The 25156-nt window shown below is 43.8% G+C and overlaps 1 protein-coding gene across 1 annotated transcript in view; it reads right to left on the bottom strand.

The window, feature by feature from the left end:
• Positions 1-25156, bottom strand: part of MBNL3 (muscleblind like splicing regulator 3) — a 120643-nt gene that overhangs the window by 76172 nt on the left and 19315 nt on the right. The window contains exon 2 of the mRNA XM_077827207.1: positions 5932-6876. Within this exon, the coding sequence (XP_077683333.1) occupies positions 5932-6105 (174 nt within the window). The 5' untranslated portion in view covers positions 6106-6876. The remainder of the gene's footprint in view (positions 1-5931; positions 6877-25156) is intronic.

Below are 25156 nucleotides of genomic sequence, written 5' to 3'. Positions count from 1 at the left end.
CCACTGAAGTCAGAATAGAAGGGGTTCAAGTTTAGTATCAAGCCCATAAGGAACAACCTCGTGTCTCCTAATCTCATAAGTAGATTGAATACATTTGGATAATCAAGGTTTCAGACTGCCTGGGGAGATTTTCTATGTAACTATCAGACGTCAAGTGACACCACCCAATTGTTGAAAACAAAGTTTGGATAACTGAGTTTTGAATAATCAAGGCCTTTTCTGTATCACATCTGTTACCAACACATAATTACACATGTGAATGTTTCAACGCGGTAGTTTAGTGCTGACCAGCTTAAAAACAACAGCAGACAGTAGTAGTTTCATAAGGCCACAGTTTCAAATCTGACCCCCGCAAATCCAAATCTGGACATCTGAGATTTTTGGCATGCTACATTCTGGCATCCAAAAGGTTTGGATTTCTTTCTGCACCAGTACACCAAGTAAGCAAACCTGAGATTACAAATGTTGTTTTCAAACATTAATCCATATTTGGGGCATTCAAATGGTTACAAATGTAAATCAAAGCTTCTTTGAAATTTTGGTCCATATTATATGCACACTTAATTAGTACATTTGTATCTATGAAAGTTCCTTTGCCCAGTCACATTACATATCAATTTGTATTTCCAGTAATTCAACAATATCTTTCTTAACCTCTTTTAAAGCTGTACAGAAGCAGCCAAGAACTCAGACTCTAACAATCTGCTGTGAAGGCAATTCAAAAAACAGAAAGGCTCACAGTGGTATGGGTTATATGCTTGAATAGTTGAGGAAAGTTAACAGATGAGCACTTATTGGAGGACTGCTATAAAGCCCTGGTATTTCTGGGCAAGTTGGCAAAACCAACTGATCAAGAGTGGCCCTCTGAAAATGCAACTAGTTTAAATGGAGTTGTATGTTAAACCTGAGCAAGGAACATGATGAGTCTAACACTTATTTGATAATTTTTAATTAACTGAAATGGCCTTATTGCAGATTAACTCCCTTCCCTCAATATTACTGTTTTGTTTCCCTTGAAATGAAAACTACAGTCATTTGATGCATGGCTGTAAATGCTATCTAGTTTATAGGGGCATAAGTACCCTGCTACCCTTTGCTGAAATTTTATTTTCTGTTTCATAGCTTCTTTAACAAATACTTCTCCATGAAACATAACAGATATCAGTACACCTCATAAACCAGCAGTACGCTGGGAGGGTGTTTTTTTCCTCCAGTAAAAGATAAAAGGAGTTATCCCAACACTGTACCAAATCAGAGCCCTGAGTCTTTTCTGCAACAGTGCCTGTCAGTTCTGCTTGCCCGGGGCAGACCTAGTAAAGGGAAAGCACTGGAAATTTGTTCTCCAAAGGTAGCAGTAACTGGGGTATGATATACACATCTGAATTCAGATAATCCTGCTCTCCTTAACGAAACTGAAGGAGGAAGCATAGTGTGTGTGTGGGGGGGGGGGGGGGGCGAGGGGTGTCCTGGTATACAAGCTAAACTTCTGATCAGCTTCAAACAGCACCTTTTCTTCTTTTTATAATCAACTTGCCAGACAAAGATTTCCTTCTCTTCCCCTCAGTTTCCCTCTCAAATAGCCTGAGTTCCAGGATGGGCAAGATTCAGTCCTGAACTTGCAAAATTTTGGTTCCTAAATTGGTCCCAACTCTTTGAGGCTCCAAAGAAGATTGCACTGTGATGCATAATGCAGCCGCCCCAGACTCCTGTAAATAAAACTTCATAACCCACCCATTATGTATCCCATATTTCTTGGAGAGAAAATACACCAAGAGAGAGGCAGAGACACAAGCACACAGACATGTGGAACAGAGAGCTTGACGTTTCCTTTGACAACCAAGGCTACATCTGCAACCATATCTGTTTTTACTGTTTGACGGGCATGTAATAATCAAAGAATACTAAGCTGTAATAATGTTAAGAACACTGCATGTGACCTGGTCAGCGAGGTGATGTGATTGCATACTGGGTAACCAGACATCCCTGTATTAATGTTCTGTTCCAACATAATAAGGGGCTGTGGGAAAAACAAGCAGGAAAACAACACTCTGGATCCAGATAAGCAACCGCGAAACAAACCTTGGGGGGCAACTGAAAGACAACGGAGAAAACCTATTAGCTTTGAGCATCCTACATCTTGTCTCTAATGAAGAGACACAGCTCTTCCACAATGCTGGGAACAGAGAGCTCAAGAAAACATTAAACGGTTAAAAAGCCATTGTGGGGGGGGGCAAATGTCAGGGGCTGCCAGGGGGACAAGGTGGCTCTGCAAAGAGCGGGATCCTTCCAGAGAACGGGAAGCCCTAGGCAAAGGCCGCCAAGTGTCTAGACAGTTTATTGCTTTAAGATCGGTTTTCTCTGAAATGCTTTTGTTCTAAATAAATACTGCTGTTTGGTCATGGCTGTCCTAGCTCCCAGAGGGAGTTGCATGTAGGCACTGCCAAGAACTCAGGTCTGCTGAGGTGATCTCAGACCACGCCTAGGTGCCAACTATGAAAGGGAGAACCGCTTGATTCCACCCCAAGCCAGAGATGACGGTGAGAGGCACAAGACCTGAGGAAGGTGCACCTGAAGAGACCAGGAGGGGTCAGAGTCCAGCACCTGTGATAACAGTTACCTCGGCTCCCACCACACATCACCTCACACCTCTCATCTAGTCACCTGCTGAACGGTTTCTTAACTCTTGACTCTGAGTGTTCCGGGGCAAGAAGCGTCTTTATTTGGCTTATTTCTACAGCCCTCTCACACAATGGGGTCCCTGGGGCCCAGCGTTGTCGCATCTCACAGGATCATCACGAGTCTCAGGAGAGTTGGTGCATTTCTTAAAAAATAAGTTTCCAGCCCTCGCAGCTGTCGAGAAACGCTTGGAAACCTGACCCGAAAGGCTCAAAACCCAGAGAGCAAATCAAACGGATCCCACACTGATTACTGCTTAAAAGCTTCCTCATTTCAAAGCCGATCACACAATTTTTAGGGCCTGGTGGATGATTCTGCTTTGAGCAGGGGGTTGGACTAGATGACCTCCTGAGGTCCTTTCCAACCCCGATGTTCTATGATTCTGGAATTTGTGGGGTTGGCGGCACTTGGGGTCAAACATTGCTACTCCTCTCCGGCAGTTTCCTCTCTGTGGGATGAAGCAAGCTGGCCCACTGAGATGCAACGGATCCAATCAGAGAAGTCTAGGGAAAACTTCCCACTCAGACTCTGTTCTCCTGCCATTTAAAAGGTCTATACAGAGCATGTGCTTCTATATTGAAGACAAGGCTGTAATGAGTGTGTAAATTTATTCATTACCTAATTACACATAACAAAAAGGATGAAATACATGCTGAGCAGGCAGCTTAAGCTAGTAGCTGACCACTTTCAACAACATCTTTGATATCTCTTTTCCCTTCCAAACTGGATGTTCCCTGACTCCTCCCCGCCCCGGTTAATTGCAGCCATGTGCTATTGCCAATGAGTGGGATTTGAACCTGAGCCAACCAGTGCACATGGGGATCTGCACATTTCATTCCTTGAGTCCAGCTCTGCAGAGAACTGCCTAGGGCAGAAGCCTGGGTGCTTGTCAGGAGCTCCTTACTGAGCTGTAACCCGCATTATGTACTGCAGGTCGCTTTAGTTAGTCCTGCCTGCAAGGCAATTTATGGGTGTTAAGTAACAGAGCCAGACTGAGTGATTAGGCCGTTTGTGGGGAGCTCCAAACTAAGACCTACTTCTGCGGCTCTCTCAAGTGGTCCAGTAAGAGATATATTGGACTATCACACCGAATATTTACTGTACTCCTTTTATCTCACAAGTGAATGTTATACGATTTAAAGTAAACGTATTAATCTCTTTATCCAAAATATTTGTCCGACCACTGGCTGCAGTTCAAAAGATTCAAGGGCACAAGGAACAAACTTTTTTCTTTGCTGATAAAAATATATTTCAGTCTATCACTGTTAGCAGATGAGTAATGTAAATGAACATTTGAACAGCATTATATAACTAAGGAATCATCTGATGAACTTGGATTAACAAGAACAAAGCTAAATGCAACTTGGATGTCTGAACTTCCTATCAACATGGAACAAATGGGAAAATGCTAAGAAGGTAAAAACTGTAATAATACAGGTTAGACTATGTCAAATGGGACCTGGACATGGTCTTAATTTATGCATACATATTTTCACTAGTTCACCTAGCTATTGTGCCCGAAGTTTAAAATAAACCCAAGGCTTTTCAAGAAAAAGTCCAAGTTAAATGGGAAATTTTTAAGATCACAAAATTACCAGATTCTTTCTAGCAATTCAAACAGGAAACTTATCCTACTTTAGCACTACAAGCATAAGCTCAGATTTTTCAAAAGTAAGTAGTGATTTTGAGTGTCTTAGTTTTATCCAGGCCCAACTTCAGATACCCTAAAGGGAGATCACTTTTCAAAAAGTGCCCTCTGAAAAAGCAGACACCTTTAAGATGTTATGGAGGGGAGAGGATGTTGATGGAGGGGAGTGTATGACGAATTGCCTACAACAGTATGTGGCCCCTCTGTGGCTGCTATTAAGCAAGCATCTTCAATGACCTGGGATGGGACACTAGAAGGGGAGGGCTCTGAGTTACTATAGAGAATTCCTTCCCAGGTGCCTGACTGCTGGATTTTGCCCTCATGCTCAGTGACTAACTGACTGCTGTATTTGGGGACAGGAAGAATTTTTCTCCCAGGCCAGATGGGGAGAGACCCTGGTGGGTTTTCGCCTTTCTCTGCAGCATGGGACATGGGTCACTTGTTGGTTTGAACTAGAGTAAATGGTGGATTCCCAATAACGTGCAGTCTTTAAATCATGATTTGAGGACTTCGGTAACTCAGCCAGAAGTTATGGGCCTATTACAGGAGTGGGTGGGTGAGGTTCTGTGGCCTGTGATAGGCTGGAGGTCAGACTAGATGATCATGGTGGTCCCTTCTATGTCTCAGATTAGGCACCTCAGACTTGATGCACTCAAAATCACTAGTCACTTTTGAAAAATCTTGGCTTAGGCTTTCAGTGGGTGAATTAGGATAATTTTCCTGTTGTCTCTGTTGCTGGAAAGACTCTGGTAATTCTGTAAACTTAAAGTTTCCCAATGAACTTTATCTGTGACAAAGAATAAAGCAGCATTTACTTCTTGTGAAATTGAACTCGCAGGAATGATCACTAGCAAAAGATTTAGCTCATTAACTCGCATAGGATTTGCACACTGTGCATCTTGTCACATCACCTGAAATATCCTGCAATCCCCAACTTTCTCAAGGCACCACTCTCCAAATATTTTGGCTTCCTATAACATATTTGGTGCAGTGTAGCTGCACCCCGATACAGGCAAATACAGCTGAGGCTGATCAATTAGTGAAAACTGTGTCTTTATTTGAAAGCACGTTTCAGAGACCTGTTTTGAATTCAAAGCCAGTATGCTCTGGACACAAGTTAAAAGTTGTGCTGTTCTAGGATGCTCAGTTTTGGATCTCTGCTTTTCTCATTTCACTTTCATTTACGGTCTGTAATCTGAGTTCTCCATTTCAGGCATAGCCATGACCTACAATCTCAAAATGCTCTACATAATGTGCTCTCTCTCTGATGTTCGATATTCTGTACATTTGTACCAGACGTCAAAACCGAATACAAAACATAATTGTGGCAGAGTTAAAGTTTTCCCTGACTCTACCAACACTGCTGGTACCTTTCTCAGGAAACTTCCTGATACTTCCAGTGTCTGAATCTGGCTGAATGAAACAATTGTGGGGTGCTAAGCATTAGCTAGGCTAGATTTTAGGGGCTACATTCTACACAAACAACATCCTCCCTCCAGAAAAATACTTGTTATACTCATCTCCCATATTCCATTCAGTTGAAATGATTCAGGAAGCGAATGATAGCAAAGTGAGATTAAGCAATGTATGTGTTAGACAGTCCTCACCTTTAGAGAGTCAAAGCAGGCAATAACTCGACCATTTTCCACATGGCAACTCCGTGACGGATGGGCAAACTTGCACTCTGCATCAGATCGAGAACAAGTACCTCTCTGAAATTCTCGACATACTTCTAAAGTCAGCCATTTTGTATCACGAACCAGGGAAACGTTTACAGCCATATTAAAAACAAAAATTAAAACACAAGCAATCACACCCTTCTTTAGGACAATATTACTGCTGATTTTTTTTAAAAAGGGTAAAAAAGTGAATTCAAGTTAAATGTGAAGAAATAACTAACTTGTTGCTTTGGTAAAATTTCTATTCGTCAGCACTTAGGTTTTCATTTAAGTCAAATTGTGTTTGTTTCAACAAGAATTAAACATAAAGCCAATCATAAAATAGAAATCTTATCAGAATAACTGAAAATCAAATGAGAGGCCAGCTCCTAAAAGTGCAATTGTAGAAGTTAAAATATAAGTGTTATATTTTTGTGCCACTGCCAAAGTTACTTGAAAATAACTGGCAGACTTTCAAAAGAATTCTGTGCTCTCCACTTAATGGTTTCAATTATTCTTGCAAAAAGCATATGCGGCTGGCAGCGCTTCTGTTTGCGGAATGGTCTCGGTCCTTGGGCAGAAAACTTTTTTTTTTACCTTTTATTTCTTGGTTCTAAAAATGACAATTCGCGAGCATTAAAAGGAGCGAAAGGATATTATCACTCAAAAATATTTGCTACATACTCGGGAAGGAAAAAAATGGCTGAGTGAACAGAGTGTAAAAAGGGGAAAAAAAGGGGGGGGGGGCGGATGGATGAGTTGCCGTTAGGGTATGAACTGCAAGCAATACCAAATTTAAAAAAAAGGGGGGGGAGGGGTTGGGGGGGGAGAGAGAGACAGCCTTAGACAGAAATCCAAGCAGCAGTGGCTTCAGGAAAGGCACTTTTCAGCAACCTGTAGGAAAAAGAGAAATAGAATCAGCTAAAACAATGCAATCTCCCCCTTGCCAAACTCTAGTTTTAAACAACTGTGTTCATTTTAACAGGAAATCTGCAGCTACTGACAGTGCGGCATAGTGCAGTCAGCCATTGTAGATAAAAAGGGCATTTCCCACATGAAGCTGCGCATGGTAAGAGGAAGCAACCAATTAGATTTACTGTTGCACCAGAAGGTCTGGGCAGCCACCCAATAAAAGAGATTGTTTCATATTGATCTATTCTGGCAGACATTCATTTTTGTGCCCACTGCACAGAAAATGCCTTAGTCTTACATGACGGCCTCTGGTGCATTCGTGATACATCTCTGTGTTTCAAATTTAAGTAGCTTAGCACAAGATTCACTTAATGGGCTGCTCCCAAGATGAGGTTTGGGTTACATACCTGCTCCTGAAATCCAGAGGATAAGAATCACTTTGAAAACTAACCTACTGTAAGCACCAACTGCTTATTTTTCCCCTTTAAAGAGAACGGCTGGTGGCTGTGTGCCACAGTCAGAATGCAGCTAGACAGAGAAACGGTAACACACGAGACCAGGGTGGAGTACAATCACTATAAAATGGTTTTCAGACAAAGACTACTTAAATTGTTGTTCTGTTTTTTAAATATATTAAAAATCCCCCCTCCCACCCCATAGAAAGCTTTCTGGCAGGAAGAGCAGATATTGCTTTCATTGTGTACAAAGAAGCAAAGCAGAAGGCACTGCCATAGTTCAGCCCTCATACGTACTCAGCTCTGCGTCGGTAAGGTGTTTTATTTAACCCAGTGTTAACTGGGGAATACATTTCAGCAGTTGACTGTAAGGTTACATGGAAACGAGAGATTAATTCACAGTCGTGTGTCTATAAATCTGGGCTTGACAAAATCAAAAGCAAAACCGACATGGAAACTTGAGCCACATGCACAGAGCAGAAAAAAATTAACTCATTGTTAACAACTGTGTTTTATGGAAAGGCTGAAGGAGGTTTCAATTATTGTAGTTAGTCAGTTTCCAGCATCTTCAGCATGTTGGACAATAAATGATTGTCCATAACTTTCTATCACTGATTTTCTTTGTGGGGGGTAACATGTTAAGCCATCCCTGGAGTTTCCCACATTTATATTAGAAGCAGCTAACGGAGCCTGACAGGATTAAGTTGGTTCAAGGTTTCTGAGATCCACCTCTTTTTGCAAAACATAAGGGTCCAATCCTGCAAACATATACATGCATGTAGATCTACTCACGTGAGCAAAAGTATGCACATACGTAAGTGTATGCAGGACTGGGACCTCACATTGCAAGAAATGGACATTTAAATTCTTCCTATATTGTAGATATGTTATCAGAACTACATTTGTTAGCAATTTATACATTTTAACATAATTGAAAATGCACTCCAGGTGTCTGGAGAAAGCACTGTCATTACATTTTTGTTTTTTTACACTAAAAAACTAAAATTGTGCAAAGTAAATTCCAAGTATGTGCTGAACCAATTAAAGTCACAGATTTGCAAGAGTGAGAGAGAGAGTCATGCAAAAGCACGTGGACTCTTACGCACAGTCTTGCATCAGTGGAACAGTCTATAGTGCCAGAAGGACGTCTCGTTTTCGGGTATCAGGCAGAGAACAAAGACAGTGAATGCCAAATTTACCAGACATGATTTAATCTCTGAAGGGGAGGGGGAAGAAAGCAGAACTGGCCCAGTGTCTTCTGGGCTTAGTCAGGAACAGAGGGACTGCTGCTAAACTGATCCTGATTTTGTAGGCAGGGCAATTTTGTGTTTGAATCTGGTTCACTTATGTCCAGCCTCTCAATCCTCCTTTGCAGGGCATATGTATGAAAGTACGTAGATACATCTCCACAGACAGCTTGGAACAAGCTGGGTGCAGCTCCTAAAACGAGCTAGCACAGGTCGAGAATGGGTGGGGATTAGGTGAAACGCTTGTAGGAATTACTCCTAGCAGACTGAAATACAACTTTCTAGTTAACAGGGCCATATTCCAAAGCTTTACACTCCACTGGAAACGAGGGTCTGTTTCTTTGAGCCTGAATGTTATGGGCCCAAACCCGTTATATACCATTAGTGCGAATGTGTAACAATTAACTACCATCTGCCAGTTACAGGGCTCCTCTCATCCTGAAAAGTCTCAAAGCATGTGACAAACTATGTGCTCTCCCTTTCTCTCTCATATAGGTCTAATATAGAATATTGGAGGTGGTTGGCATTTTTCCATTATAGTTTTGTTTTTCATCAAGAATATCCTATGAAATATTAATATTAAAAATGTTTGCTTCCCCCCCAACCAGTTCCAGTACAGAATCATTCATATATATATTTTATACACACACACAGATTCTCTCTTACATATGAACAATCCAGCAGTGCAATGCCCCCAGACACACCTTGCTGGGGCATCACTGTTACTGACTCAGAAAAGCACAGAAGCACATGCTTAACTTTAATCATGAAAGTAGTCCCATTGAAGTAAAAGATGCTTAAATGTTTTGCTAAACCAGGGCCTAAATCACCCACACTACTTCCTAGGTTTATCTTGGATGAGAGGCTTACAAGTACAGAACAGTCCCAACCCAGCTTACGCTTGCATGATTTCACAAGATCACAGCCCAAAGATGTAGGGAATCCTAACTCATACAAGTAATCACAGACATAACTTGCCAGTTCTGTCAATGGTTAGATTGTTGCAGATTTCCCCTCCCAAGAATATAGATCCCTGTCCATTTTAGCCATAGGGAAAAATCTAAAACCTGTGTTCTAACATCACGCTGAGGATTTTATACTGGTGCCATGAGACTCAAATAAAACCAAAGGGGAAAGAAAAGTTCAACAAGCCCCACTGCTGACAGCATAAAAGTATGGCTCTTTCCCCATAATTCAATTCTCAGCAGCGTACATTTTGCTTACAGCAGTTTCCACATTTTTCCGGTTCTGTGTATTACCACGGTTTTGATACTGACTGTTCATTCTCCCGTCTATTTCAAATAAGAGGAACAAAACTGCCCCCTTCCCCCCAAAAGCTCAGTAGAACGAAGTTATAAAGGAGGGTCACAAAATATTGCTTTTGTTAATGTTATGCTTGTGGGAAGTTGAGTAAAGGGGGAGAAGCTTTCTTCTAAACTGGTCTGGAGCTGCTGCAAAACATGCCACGTCTGTCTGGCAGGACCTATATCCCGGGCTACCAAATGGAACAATTTAGGCCCCCCCCGCTTCCTTAGAAGTTTTTAAGGTCAGGCTTGACAAAGCCCTGGCTGGGATGATTTAATTGGGATTGGTCCTGCTCTGGGCAGGGGGTTGGACTAGATGGCCTCCAGAGGTCCCTTCCAACTCTGTTATTCTGTGATTCTATGATTCAACAGAATGTCAGCAGAAAGTGATTGCCTTTCCTCCTTCAGCAACCTAGAACCACAGAACGTAATGCCTGGCCCAGCAACAGATCACGACTGCCTGTAATACAGGAGGTTATGGGCTTGCTGTGGAAATCAAAGGGCCCAATTTTGCAGCCACTGAAGTCAGTGGGACCAGGATCAGTCCACCGAGTGACAGCCGTGTCAAAGAAGTCTTTGGCAGGATTAGTATGCACTGGCCATTTGAGATAACGTGAGGATGGAGAGCAGGCAGGAACATACTTGCTCCGTGGTCCAATTCTTGCTATGCTCCCTGTCAGTGATCCCTTTTCAGTGATATATACATACACACAGACACACACACACACACTTCTGATGGATGCCAACTCATGTGCATGTTTCCTGACAGCAGAGTGCACACACAGATAGTAATGTAAGTGACAGGTTGATTCAACCAGCTCCCATGTATCAATGATACTCTTTCAAAGGTGGTTCTGCTCTGAAAAATGACTCAGTAAAACAGCATGGTGGGGTTCCTTATTTATTGTATCCCAGTGATTTCCAGGTCACATTTGCTCAGTTTACACGTAAAAAGCCCTTTTATCCTAACTGCGGGTCCTATAAACCAGGACTGTTGTGATTTCCCATCAACAGAAAAACACACACCCACTGGGGGAAAGAAAACACATTAAAGCTTTATGAAATGAAACTCAACACACACACAGTGTGATTCACTGTGCAAGCATATTTAATCCCCAATCTTGTCCAAAATGAATGAATAGCTTTAAGTGAGATACCAGAACATAATAACCGAGTCCCGATTCTATTTTAGACAGCAAAAGTCTTTTACCAACTTAGTGGGTTTTCCTTTAATTAAAGTTTGGATCAAAGCAATCTGAATGGGTTAACACCACACTTGATGGATTCTGATCTGGGTGGAGGGGGGAGCAATGCTTTTAAAAATTGACAAAATTCCCAGTTCAGCTGTCCCGTCTTTTGTTGATTCCAGTAAATGGTCACATTGTTGAATCACTGATGTTGTTACTGAAAGTCCAGCTTCCAGCAGAGCTTTTGTATGGCTGTTCTTTTAAAAATATTAAATCTAAATAAATAAGCAGCAATTTTGCCCACTCCCTATTTCCCTCTTGGCTTCCAGACACTTCGGGAATTATATCTGATCATTTTCTACCAGGTATAAACAAGAACCTTGGTGCTCTCAGGGCCCTTCCTTTTTAACATTTTAGAACAGTTAAACTTTTCATTCACAGGCTGAAATTAGAGTTTAACATTTCCAGTACCAAAAACTTTCCAAATAAATCTAATGCTCATGTAAATGCTTCATGGGACACAGACACTTTAAAAATGGAGGAAAACAACACACACAAACGTCCTGGATAGTTATTTTCTAGGGGTGGGACACCTACCTCTTCCCCCTCCCTCCCCCAACCAAACCAAAATCCACTGGAATTTACACATCCCCCAACAACCGCAATCTGGGTCCCAAACTGGGTCCTTCCTTTCTCACACACCCTCATCAGTAGTAAAAGCAGTGCAGGTAAAATTCTACCTTCCTCTGCACACCTGGACATCCCTAGGAGCCCTCAACGGGAACAAAAGCCAGGGTTTGACCTGGAGAATCTTGTTACTGAAATTATTGACAGTGATGGATGAGAAGGAGAGAATCCAGATTTACACAGATTCCAGAGTGAGATAGTAGTTTCGACATTTGTAGGGGAAAACCCTCCTTTTTATTTGTAAACTGACCTATTTGATTTGGGGTCCCTGAGGGGTCTACAGACCATGTCTAACGGGCCCGCGAAAGACCTAGACTGAAAACTGACTGAACAGAATTCAACTATAGACACAGACAACAGATTTCCAAAGCGGTCCGCACCGCCACGGAAAATTTTGTAGTCGTCCACAAATGAGAAAAGGTTGAGAACTACAGGCTAGATGAGGCAGCTTCTGTCCCTACACGCCTGAGTCTTTAAACCCCCCACCCTTTAAAGTAAAGAGTCTGAAGCAGTATCAATGAATACCAGTGAAAAGAAGCCACACAAAAAGAGAAGGGAAATCCGTGGCTTTAATAGTGAAGGACCAATTCAACACAGCATTAAAGCATATGCTCAGATGTTTTGCTGAGTTGGGACTTAAGCTCCCCACAGTTCTCATGAATATGAAATTCCCATGGTCTCTAGTGGGGTTGCAGTACCAACTATTCGCACGCAGGAGCACTGCGCCAGCAATTAACAGCATTTGCTCCTGTGCTTAGTAAAGAATAATGCCGATGGTTGGCTTTTTAATAGTGCCTACTTTTTGTCCACGGACAGGAGGGGCTGCAGGCTCCATCCCAAGGAGGTCAATTTATTTTCCATCACCTTCCAGACATTTTTTTTCTTTTAAATCAGAAAATCTATTTGAACCCAAGCCTTTATTCTGTTAAAGCAAACACTTTAAGGGCTTGATAGACACTTGGAATATTTCCTTTACGAACATTCTGTACCTGGACACTTTCTCCCTCAGGGAACAGTTTACTTAATTTAAGGTAGACCTTAGCAGCTAGAAAGAAATAAAAACCTCTTTTGTTCTTTAGCTCAGCTACCCATAAAAAGGAACAGATTTGCAATTTCTCTTTCCTGGACATGCTTGGAAAGTGTTCGTTCAGGGTCTAATCGCAGATGTTGGGGGCTATGAATCACCATGGATCATACTATGTGCCAGAGAGTCAGATCTAGCCCCCAGCTTTCAGCATGCTAAAAACAGGCCAAGTAAGAGAAATAAAACACTGTGGCAGAAAAAGCCTCATTAGTGGGATATAGGCCTATTTACACATGAGCTCACCTAAACGGTGTGTGCCACACAGGCATTTGGATGTGAAAACTCCGCATCTGAACGTACAAACAGCTACTACAGCATGGAGTTGCCTGTTTTGTATGCACACTTGTGCCTCCAATTTAGGTAGCCACTTTCAAAAATGTGGGTCACCTGGGCATGAACTTTTTGTACATAGCAACACGGGGAAAGTTTTCCATTTCCTCAGAGCAAAAGGACAATGCTCCATATTGCATCATGCATTTCAGAAACTACTGAATAAAGGCCTGGCTAACGCTCCACATGCGTGCAGCACTCTTGCATTCACCCCGACCGGGAGAGCCACGGGGGCTGTGCGCTGAAGCCCTGGAAAAGATGGAGACACAAGGCATGACTCACCCATGTGCCCTCCTACAGACTATAGTGGTGCTGACAGGATCAAAGGAGACCTTACGGGCCTCCTCCTCCTCCACAGCGGGAAAGGCGGCAGCTGCACAACCTAACAGTGGATGTAGCAAAACCAGGGGCAGGGGGATTCCAACACAGATGGGAGAAAAACCCTGGGGAATTTTATTTACCCCCTTAGAGAAAATGCAAATATTCTGGATCCATTTCCAACCTGCAGTAAACAGCCACAGTGACATGACAGCGCAGGATGCAGCCCACAAAATCTATCCTGTTTTGTCATGTCGCTGTAGTTGTTTAATGCGGAGCAGAAGTGAACCCCGAGCATTACCAACTCTGTAAGGTGGTGGGGGTGGGGTGTAAAAGTTGGACAGGTCTTTTTTGCTTCCAAAATCCAGAACTCCACACTGCCGACTGTGATCCAATGGCCTGGCCAGATGCGGCGTTCACAGCTTGTCCTGCACCCTCCTCATCCTCCTGCCTAGCCAGGCTCAGTACATGCGTTCAAAAGGGACCTTCCCTCACAAGCCCACAGAAACAAATCTTCTCTCAAATATTTTCACAGAGATGTGATCAGCAGCTGGCGAGCGTTAGCCGATACTTTAAAAGCCATACTGTATTACAGATATGTTGCTAGCTGATAACCTTACTTTTATATTTATTGAATTGGTCCTTCACTATTTTATATAAATATAAAAGTAAAGTTATCAACTGGCAACATTTCTGTAACACATTATGGCTTTTAAAATATCGGCTAACGGTTGCCAGCTGCTGATCATGTCTCTGTGAAAATATTTGAGAGAAGATTTGTTTCTGTGGGCCTGTAGGGGAAGGTCGTTTCCGAACGCATGTACTGAGCCTGGCTAGGCAGGAGGATGAGGAGGGTGCAGGACAAGCTGTGAACGCCGCAGCACACATATACACACAGAATCCACGGGAGTACTGGACCCACTATTGGGTCCTATGGAGGCGATGTAACTACAGCTCTTTTGGCTGTTGTTTTGACAGAATTTCCAGGGTTCGTTAAATAGGTTTATTACAAGAAAGAAAAAAAATAGACCAATGTTTTCATTCTTTCCCTTTAGGGTTTCCCGCAGTCAACTGTTTTGATAGGCCTTCAAAGGGTACAGGATTCTGAGGGCTTCCTTGACACCCGACCCAATGCTCCAGTCTCCTCCTCACATGAGGAGCTGTCACCCGCAATGAGATTATTCACTCAAATCAGGACTATTTGTTGGAGGACAGATTTGCTGATCAGGCTGCTAAACGGTCCCACAATCGCTCCCAAGTAGCTGGACGGAACCCACACATGTGTAGGATACCCACTATGAGTTGCCCACATGCTTTGTATAGTAGGTATGCTCCGCAAAGTCTGGGCTTCCTGGGAGAGCAGTAGGTGTAAAGGCCGGTGCGGCTACCCACATGGAGGATTCCCTTCCTCTGCCCGTGGAAACAGATGCAGATGCTGCCCTGCACAGCTGCCGCCCTGCACAGCTGCCAAAGACCCCCTCACCAAACCTGCTTCTTGGTGGATTCCCATTCCATTTCATCATTCCCCTGCGCAGTGTGTTTCATGCACATAACTCAGATTGTTTAAACAAACTCACACAGGGGATGGGAAAGACCAACGCCCACCAATGCTCACACCCCTGTAATCCCAGGAAATAGGATCAAGTGGATGTACCCCACATAATCTGATTATTCCTGCTCAGTGCTTGAGCATTGCGAGAAACGCCCACAGTCCTTGCTCATACAGCGTGTGTTTGTGGGGAATTCCTTTAACATGCTTCTATGGCGGCAAAAAGGATTTCAGAGAAAGATCAGGTGTAATGATTCACAGCAGAGATTACTGAAACAGGCAAATGGAAGGACTGAGATCTCTTTGCAGCTGATCCTGCAGGAGGGAGAAAATCTTGGGAGGAGGAGGAGATTAGAGGGCAAAGAAAGATTTCAAAGGTCCCTAAAACTGCCTTGACTTTGTCCTGTTATTGTCCCTCTGCCCAAGACCACAGAAGCTCCTGCATCCAAGCTGCACAGTGTCCAAGATGGGAAGGGGGTCTGGGTGAATGGGAAGCAGGCCCAAGAAGAACCATTCCCCGTAGCAGCATCTCCCCTCAGAACTGTGAGATTGCCCTGCAGATTTTGACATTCAATTTGGCAACATCATCCCTTGTGGCTGGCCCTTTGGCGCACTGAAATTCCTCTCCTGGGGCTGCTGCTGGAAGCATGCTGCAGAGTGCCACCGGGAGCTGTGTTGAGCCCCTGAACAAAGGGCCCTGCTCTCATGACATCGGTGGGGTTAGTGGCTCTCCTCCCTTGCCTGATAGAATGGTTTGACAGAAATACAGCCTGTTCAAGCTGGACGTGCAGCTAGCTGGCCCCAGTGTGGGCTTTCTCCGACTAGGGAAGAGTATGTCCCTTTATAAAGGTGTGGTGTTCAGGAAACTAACCTTTGAAGAACAGCTGAGCCAAATTGATCCCTGCTGTAAACGTATTTTCCTTCAATTGATTTACAACAGTGATGAATTTAATCCATCATGTCTAACACTGTTGTGCATCTACTGAAAATATCCACAGACACTGTAATTTGTTTACCACGCAAATCTTACCTCATAACGAACAACTGTAAACAGTCCCTTTGGAGGAGGAGAGAGGGATTTGGAAATTGTATTGAATTCTTTCTTGGCTGGAAGAATTCAGAGAAAAATAAAAATAGTTTGTCTCTTCAACATTCTTTGTACTGAGGTTTTGGATAAGTAATAAGCAACTTAGCAGCAAAACAGCTGGTACAGATGTATAACACCAGCATACAAAGCTGCTGTCCCGAGCCATTTCTCTGGTCCAGACAGTAACTGTCCCTGTCTCATGGGACATGTCTCCAAAGTCTTTTCATCACATTCAAATCCATCCTAGGTACGGGATGTGTTAAAAGTGAGGAGTCATGCACAATAACTGAAAGAACCACTCTATAACGCTCCATGGGATATGCTGAAAACCAAAGCACCCAGAGGGAAACCATATTTGTGGGAGAATTCAGGACTCATTAAACAGGAGGCACTGACTGAAGCCACCTCACCCCAGTCCCATAACACCCCCCGGGGCGGGCTTGTGCGACAGAGGGAAAATAAATCCCCTACAGTAAAAAAGTCCAAAATTCTTTGTAAAATCTTCTGAATTAAACAAACAAAGGCACCAGGCAGATCCAAACCTCACAATAAGTCAGAGAGCCAACACCATCTACCTATCGGTGAGTACAGAAGGTCAGTGGCCTGCAGCAGTACAGCCTGGCAGCCAGCTTCCCCTGCTCTAGAGCATAGGGAGATCTCTCCTGATGCCTGCAAGGTTGGGAAAATAACTGCCACGCCCAAGATGCCATGACCAGACTTCATCCTGTTGTCCTTAATTCTTGCCAATTAACAGGTTGGTATATGGAAACAGCTTAATTTGCTAATTCTCAGTGACAAAGAAATGACCAATTCTTCCATCTAGCGTAAATCCAGAGTAAGTCCATTGACAGCCCCCAAGCCTGAAAGACTTAAGCATGTAGATAACTTTACATACACAAGTCGTCCCAGGGAAGCTCGTTGGGTGGGATGGATGGTCTAGTGGCTAGATACAGAACTAAGACTCAAGAAACCTGGGTTCAATTCCTGGCTACTGCATGACCATAGGCAAGTCACTTAGTCTACTCTGAGTCCCAGTTCTGTAAAATGGGATAATATTCGCCTCTCTCCCTAAGTTACTGGGAGGATAAAATCCACTCCCACTGAGTGTGAGGCACTCAATGCTATATAAGCCCCATAGAGATGTCCCTCTTTCATAACGCACAGTCATTACAATTTTAGGAGACACACATATTTGCCTTCCAACCCAATCATTAATTCAACAGCCTCCAACAGGAAAGCCAGGCCCAACAATTCATTCTCACTTCAACAGTCATAAACACCTTCCCCTGCTGAAGCAAAGTGGTCACAGAATCATAGAATCTCAGGGTTGGAAGGGACCCCAGGAGGTCATCTAGTCCCACCCCCTGCTCAAAGCAGGACCGACCCCCAACTAAATCTGTGCTGTGATACGGGCAAGGGAGTCGCCAAAAGCTCCTACAGCTTCAATGCCAGTTCCAGAACTGCACTTCTCGTGCCAAACGCGGCATATTCTGCCGGTCACACTGTTGCTGTCTCCTTCGCATGGCCAGGGTGGCAGCATGCAGCAGTACAGTGGAAAGGGAAATCAAGGCTATCTATCTCAAGGCATTTCATAAGCCAGCTGAAAGCAATATTTCAGTCTCTTCTGCTTCCATGTGCTTTGAGACACACCCAGCAGATCATTTATTATTATTCTACAGCTGTCCACCAGGTGTATGCATCAAGTGTCCAGAGACTGAAAATCCTTCGTGTTCCTGCTAATGCCTTTGAATCATTGATCTATATCAACTAAAAATCTCCAGATCTTTAATTTTCTTCTTGTCCTCCTGCAGTTGTAATGTGAAGGTTTCCAAATGTCCTCTTCACGGCAGCCAGGGCGACCAGAATTACTTCCAATTTCCCATTTATGCTTTTCAACATGTCAGAAAACATTGGACTTTCTGCACGCCAACCATCGATTCAGTCAAACCAGCAGGCTAAGCCAGTAGGCTCCCAGCCGTGCAAACACAAATCAACGGTGCCCTTCCCGTGATTCCCTTCTCCCCCACTGCCACCCCCCTCTTTCCGATACGTTTTAGGTAACTGCATGGGTGCAAATCCATATTAGACTAGTTCTTCATCAAAATTAACTCACCAAAGCCAGTATTAAAGCGTGGACAAAAAATGGAAAAACCACCTGAAAATGATCAAACACCATGTCATTGGAAGATGTCTGGCACCTTAACTGCCCACAGGACTGTGCCTCATGGTTACAGCAGGCCGGAAGCTAGGAATCCTGGATTCTCCTCCTGGCTCTTCTCTCACTCATCTCTAAAATGGGTTTGCAAATACTTACATGCCTGCCCTAGGTGCTGAGAGGCCTAACTAAATGTATGCTTTTGATATGCTTTGGATCCTTGCATGAAAGGCACGTTTCTACCATCATACTGAGGACTTTCTCGCTGTCTCTCCACTTCTCCTTCCTCACTCCCCATTTGTTGTCCCCGACCATTCTTCACTTCAGAGCTACATTATTTTTTATTTTATTTTATTTTATTTTTGGAGAGGTGGAATCTGGGCAGGGGAGAAGGCAACTGATTATTTGTAAATTGGCTGCAGTTTGAAATGTTGGAAGAAAGCCTGGAGGAAGAGATTGTGGGCAGACTGCAGGTGAAGCAACCAAAGGGCCATGACAGATGTAATTTATGAGACAGCTCAGCCATGTATCACCTGGATACCATTAGCATGTATGTAGGGTATACACATGCACACACAGAACCCTCAAAAATTATTTAGCTGGGAGTCTGAAAAATGATCTTATTTGGATAACCCAGGCTACTCAGCATGTTGCTACTTCGAAGAATATGGAAGCTCTTCACTTCTATGAAGAGGGAAAGAATCAAGTAAGATATAAAGTAAATTGTTTGAAATTCCGCTAAGCGTGAAGGCCAAATTACTTACTAAATGTGTGCTAGAGAACACATACACAGTACAAATTCAGTAGTGGAAACTTGGCTTCTTACAATTGCCTGCAATGTAGATGTATGTTTTTTCCAGAGGAAGTCCCATGCTCTTGTTTTGATTTCAGTGTTAACAGGGGTTCAATGTAAATGTGTGCTAGAAACTAACAAATATCAATAACAGGGTACAATAACTGGGGGAAACTTCACTGAATTTTATTTTTAGAATAAGAATGCTATTTAAAAGTGGGATCCTGAAGAAGTAATGGGTATAAGCACATTTTAGCATGTGCAACTGTGTTTGAAAGATTGGTCCTGTAAGTTTATTTTCAGCAACAATGAACTGAATGAAATCAGCAGCTAAAGAGTCAAAGAATAGCAAAGAAATAGCAAAGTGGTACCTGGGGAAATAGCAAAGAATAGCAAAGTGGTACCTGGGGAAAGACTAAATGGCAGATGTAACAACAGCCATAGGGATTATACTAGAAGTAGTGTGGCTATTAGCCTAAAGATCAAAAGGGGGCATGGGAGACGGGGAGTTTAAGTCACCAAAATGTAGGGGTCCTGTCTTATTTAAACAAAAAATGAAGTATCTGACACACCATAGCAGAGTAAATTAAAATGGTATGAATGATAGTGTTACACACACTTAAAATAAAAAGGAAGGGATTTTAATCACATGGGATTGATATATGCATCGTGTTTCAGCATGACAGGGATTGACACCTTGTATTTCTCTATATCAGAGGCAGCGTTGGAGCAGGATATTTAGCCAACACTGCACTGCCAGTGGTAAGAGAGTTGCTGGGGCAGACAGGGGTATGTCAGCGTGGGGTCGACTGCCATAAGGAGCAGACATTTCATGGAATGCCTGCATGAGCATTTGGGAGCTGGGCCTGGAAAAGGCTGAGTGTGATCGTGGGGCATGCCTCACGGAGACGTTGCAGGTGAGTGTGGAAGAGAGATGCCAAGAAACTGTGTTTGGTGTGGTGGAGGTTGGGAGGCCTGGCCCAGAATGCACGCTCCTTTTGATTCACAATGCTGGCAGCTGGAGCGCTGCTCAGATGGGGTGCTGATTACAGTGGCAACTGCAAGGGCAATTTCATCCAACAATCTGCAACCCCTTCACTGAACACTGATTGATTAAAAAAAAAAAAAATCTCATGAGCCCTTTGTCAGGTAGATAAATTATTAATATACAAGCCTGACCAGTGGATGAGCAGGTAGAGAGACATTAAATGCAAAGGTGGGAATATTCCATAGGGGCCCTGTCGCCCAGTCCCTGCTGCTAATCAGTGGACAACGCTCTCTCTTCCTAAACCCAATCCTGCCCTACGTGGTTAGGAACTTTCAGGGATTGGGATGTCTATGCTTTTGTGGATTAATGGAATTCCATTCCCAATAGTATAGGCCACCGTCAAGAGTAAAGGCTGCAAAAATAAGAACAGCAAACTGGAGAAGAGACTACACCTGGATTCCACTGACTTCCATGGGACTTAAAGACAGGCTTAAGTGCTTTACTGAGACAGGGCCTTAGGAAGGAGCAGCCAGTGATGTGGTAGTGAAAAGGCTTGAGTCCCTGGTTAAGCCTAAATAAAGACTGTCTGCCAAACCAAAGTGAGACACCCCCAACAATGAGGGAGTGAGAAACAACTGATCAGAATGAGATTGGGAGGATGTGGAAAGAAAAAACAGAACAAAGGAAAATCTGCATAGAAAGCAGGGAAAAGCGAAATGAGAAAGGGAAGGACGATAGGGAAGGGGTGAAAATCTCTTCCTAACCGAGAGCAAGCAAGCTATGATCTATTCCCCAACACCAGCAGATCTGATTGGCACCAAAGTGAGAGAGATGACAGCTTAAAACCATTCCTGGGGGCAGATCTCAGCGGGAGGTAAATTGTCATAGCTCTATTAATTCACCCCAGCTGAGAATCTGCCCCATGGATTAAAATGCTACTCAACCTGAGAAGAGAGGCAGGGTCTATCCCCAAGATGAAAACACAAACTCAACCCCACTTAATGGAACAGCCACATAAAGGATAAGGAACACAAAGAACTAAGTCTAGTTGTGTTTTACGGGTTAACAAACAGCAGGAAGCAAGTTGTTCCATACACTAGATTCAGGAAGAACAGCCCTGGCACCTAAGACAGCGTGTCTTTAGCTAGCGCACACTGCTATCTTGACCCCAGAACAGGCACAGTGGTAGTAATGTGGCCGTTATGGAAGGAGGGGCCATACGGAAGTGACCCAGAGCACGTATCTGCTAAAGACAGGCTGGCAAGGAACTTCCCCTTATGATCGGCACCAGAAGTGCCGAGTCCTCTGACACAGTCAGGGCAGCTCTAGAAAGAAAATCGGAGGCAGTAAAGATGGCCTCCTGCACAGCAAGCACAATGAGGTTAGGAGATTGTTAATACAGGGGTGGGGCCGGAGGTTCAGATTAGGGAATTTAGGGGAACAGAAGCAACTGAACAAACAGCTGCGAGCTCCTCCTCTGTTTTCCTCATTATTTTGTCCCTAGATGTGGTGAAGGACTGTGCAATAATATCTGCACATGCTCATTCAGGCTGGGGATGGGAGCATACTGGGGAGGGACAGGCATCATCCCATCCCTCTTGGAGGATATCTGCTCAGGAGTTAATACAGTTTAGTGCCGAGGTCACCCCTGACACCGTGAGCAATAAATTGTAGAGGGGTCCAGGGCACAGCAGGCTGAAATTCGGAATGGGTGGGAGGTCTCTGGGAAGGGAAGGAGGAGCCTTCTCTACAGAAAAATCTAAATCAGAGAGGCCTGGCTGAAGCAGGTCAGGATTCAGTCTTCAACGAAAGGGATTATAGAGGGTCATGGTCCAATAGCACCCAGTGAAAGAATCCCCACCTTTGGGGTCGGATAGAGATACACCAGAGGCAAGAAGCAGAAACGAACAGGGACAAATATCAGCCATTCAAGAGAGAGGGGTGAATCACCTGGGGCTGAATAGGGGACCCACATTTTTGCTTTCTATTTATACTGTAACTTTTGCTTCCTTTGGTACCTTGGAAGTTCCTAGAAAAATCACTTGGTTTATTTGGACTGTGGCTGCATTCACCGCCGTAGGGAAAGAGGGTGTCTCTACAGCAATCACAGGCATGAAAGTGACAAAAAGTCCTTTTGAAACAGCCTCATTCATTGTTTGCATCTTACATTCCCTCCCTTTACATACCCCAGTTGGAAAAGCTGCTTACTGAGAAGTTGCTTTGCACAATCAAGTGGGGCCTGGAGAACAGGAATAGGAAATGATACCCCTTCTATTTACATCTGTACAAGATGTGAATTGGGTCAAAAGTCCTTACCTTGAAAAAACACTCCTGGTGTTTTATGGGTCTAAATAAAAGGGAAGGTCTCATGCTTCCGGAGAGAGAGTTTGGCTGTTAGGACAATCTCTGAGCCCACTGTCTCCCACAACATTCTGATCGAACATGATACACCAAGCAGGGTATTAGCTCATGGTTTAGTTCTCAAGAAAATGTCCTCTGGGGGAAGATTTTACATGAGATAAGACTAAAGTCTTCGCACTCCAAAGTTGGGCAATTGTCTTTTTCTTTGAGAGAGATGGAGATAGCAGCAGCCGTCTCAGCCCATTTCCAATCCTTACTATTAATCCATATTTCCTGTTTAAACCTTATGCCCAAGAGAAAGTCTCATAATTAAAAAATTAATAATGACCTTGCACACAAGAGCTAGAGTTTAACTAACCCATTTTCAGGCTTTATTACTGAGGAAGCTCCTCTACAGGTTATGAACACAAAGACACTTTTACAAAGATCAGATGACATCTGCACAGATACACAACTGTGGACATTTTAAAGACTTCATTCAAAGCTGGCAAAGGTTTGCTACATGGCATACATGGCAGACACTCCCTACCAAACGGTTTAGTTTTTGAAGGGTCAGCCTAGGTTTAGGGCTCACACAAATGTGATTTACAATTAGGCAGTTATGATCAAGAGCTGCACAGGGCATTTCTTAGGGATTAATGACCAACTGGGATGAGTTACACAAAGGACCATTAACCCAACTAACACTGAATCCTCAGCAAACACCCCATACGGAGGTTGCTGTTACTATTATGAACTGAACTGCAGAGATTTCTAAATATACATTTTTCAAGGTTCCAGGAGCCATACGATGACATCAGTATCCCAGGCCATTATGTCCCATGCACAGGACATTTTAAAGAAATTAATGCCTGGAACATTGGCTACTGGGCAGATTTAGTCTATTCATTTTATAAGCCTTGTGGTATCATGCAGAGGGTTAGTATATATTTCTTATTCTGCCCCCATGCTAAAGACCCAGCGCTCATGGTAAAGCGTGGGTCTGCCCCGTATTCTGAGTCACCACCACTGGGGGATAAAGCGGATACACTAAGGCTTTTATCATCAGGTTTTCTCCTCACTTCATCTCTTTTTTATTTCCTTCAGCTCATCACCTGCAAAGAAACCCCTGAAGCCCTAACTGCTCTATGAAGCAACGGGCCCACTCCCTACTGTGTGTGTGTGTGTGGTTTGCTCTGGATTGCTTTGCACTGCATCAACATATGCCTTTAAGACCTGATCCCACATCCATGGATACTTCGACTGGATAGGGCATGGTCCGGATGGGGCTTGCAGCCATTTGGGGGATGTTCAGTGATGCGCAGGGGCTCTCCCACGTGTGTTTCGGAGCTGCACCTAGCGGAATCCGAGAGCAGGGCAGCCATGAGAACTGGTCAGTCACACACACAGGCATGCAGGGTTCTAAGAAAACAACCTCCCACCTGCTTGATGCCTCATGACACATGCTCAGCATGATGTTCTTCTCGGCTTACGTGCCTGCTCCTCTCAGCTCACTTCCTCTCACTGAACTGTAAGTCCCAGAGCCCCATGCTACATTATTCTTTTCCATAAAGGTTCTTATACCACACTCGTCACCCTTGGATCAGAGCGCCTTCCACCAGGGCATTAAGCGATGTGACTCACATTTGTGATGCATCTGTTCTCCCGCCCTCTCCCCAAGGGGAGAGGTGTGGGATGGGGAAGTGTCTGGCTTGGTTTTTTTGGTTGGTTTGGTTTTTATAACTATACATGGTGCTAGAGGAGGCAGTTCAAAGAAATGGAGCAGAAAGTGGGGAAGTTTGTGATGGTCCTGAATTCCTGCAGGACCCTTCTCACGGCTCAGCCCTGCCTTATCACAGCCCTCCACCCCTGCAGGATTTAGCACTACATGTTAACTCACCCTGGCGCTGCCTTAGCTTGGCAGGCCACTGCTACGGATTCTAGACAGTAATAGGAGCCAAAGCCTGCAAATCTGATTCGCACAGCTAGTCCCACTGACCTCAATGAGTCATCTGCGTACGGGCTGCAAAATCAGAGCCTAGGACTGTAACTCTTGAAATATCAGCTGCCTCAGTAGTGATGTCAGTACATTTTTGCTGAGGATATGGGCCCTGTTTTCCTGTCAGCTCTCCTTGTTACCTATAGCTCCCTGCAGAACAGCTCTCCTGTTATCAGATGAAAACTAACTCACAGAGGCCTGATTATAAAGGACACAGGTCACATTACCATTGTACTCAAAAATCACAAACAGGGACTCAGCCAACACACTGGAAAAGTTCAGCTCAAGCGCAGCATGGAGGACAGTACAAGATCCTGCATCAGGAATGGGGGACACAGAGACATTGAAACATCTAGAGATGAGTGGCTTGTCCCTTGTGCCATTCCCCATACATCTGTATGTTTTATATTGTAACAACAGTTGGAACAAGAAGCCAGCATCCCTGATGCTGAAGAGAAGCGTATTTGTTTCTGAACAATTCCTCCAGTATATTAAGCACAATTCATTCTTATGCAAAGACCGCCCTGTACAGCTGCCAAGGTCAGAGAGACCTTGCTTTATCTGCGGCATAAAGGGAAGTTGCACAAGTTTTAAGTTGTACACAACTATTTTTCCTGGCATTTTCTTGGGTTTGATTTTCCTCACCACTAACACCCATGCATCTTCTTGTCAGGAGCCAGATTATTCTATCTTCCCTGGGCTGTCGATAGTGTCAGACCCATATCTTGATGTATGGCCA

Source organism: Eretmochelys imbricata, chromosome 9 (assembly GCF_965152235.1).
Source record: "Eretmochelys imbricata isolate rEreImb1 chromosome 9, rEreImb1.hap1, whole genome shotgun sequence".
NCBI lineage: Eukaryota > Metazoa > Chordata > Testudines > Cheloniidae > Eretmochelys > Eretmochelys imbricata.
Note: the sequence above shows the minus strand (reverse complement) of the source record. Positions and strands in the feature narration are given on the sequence as shown.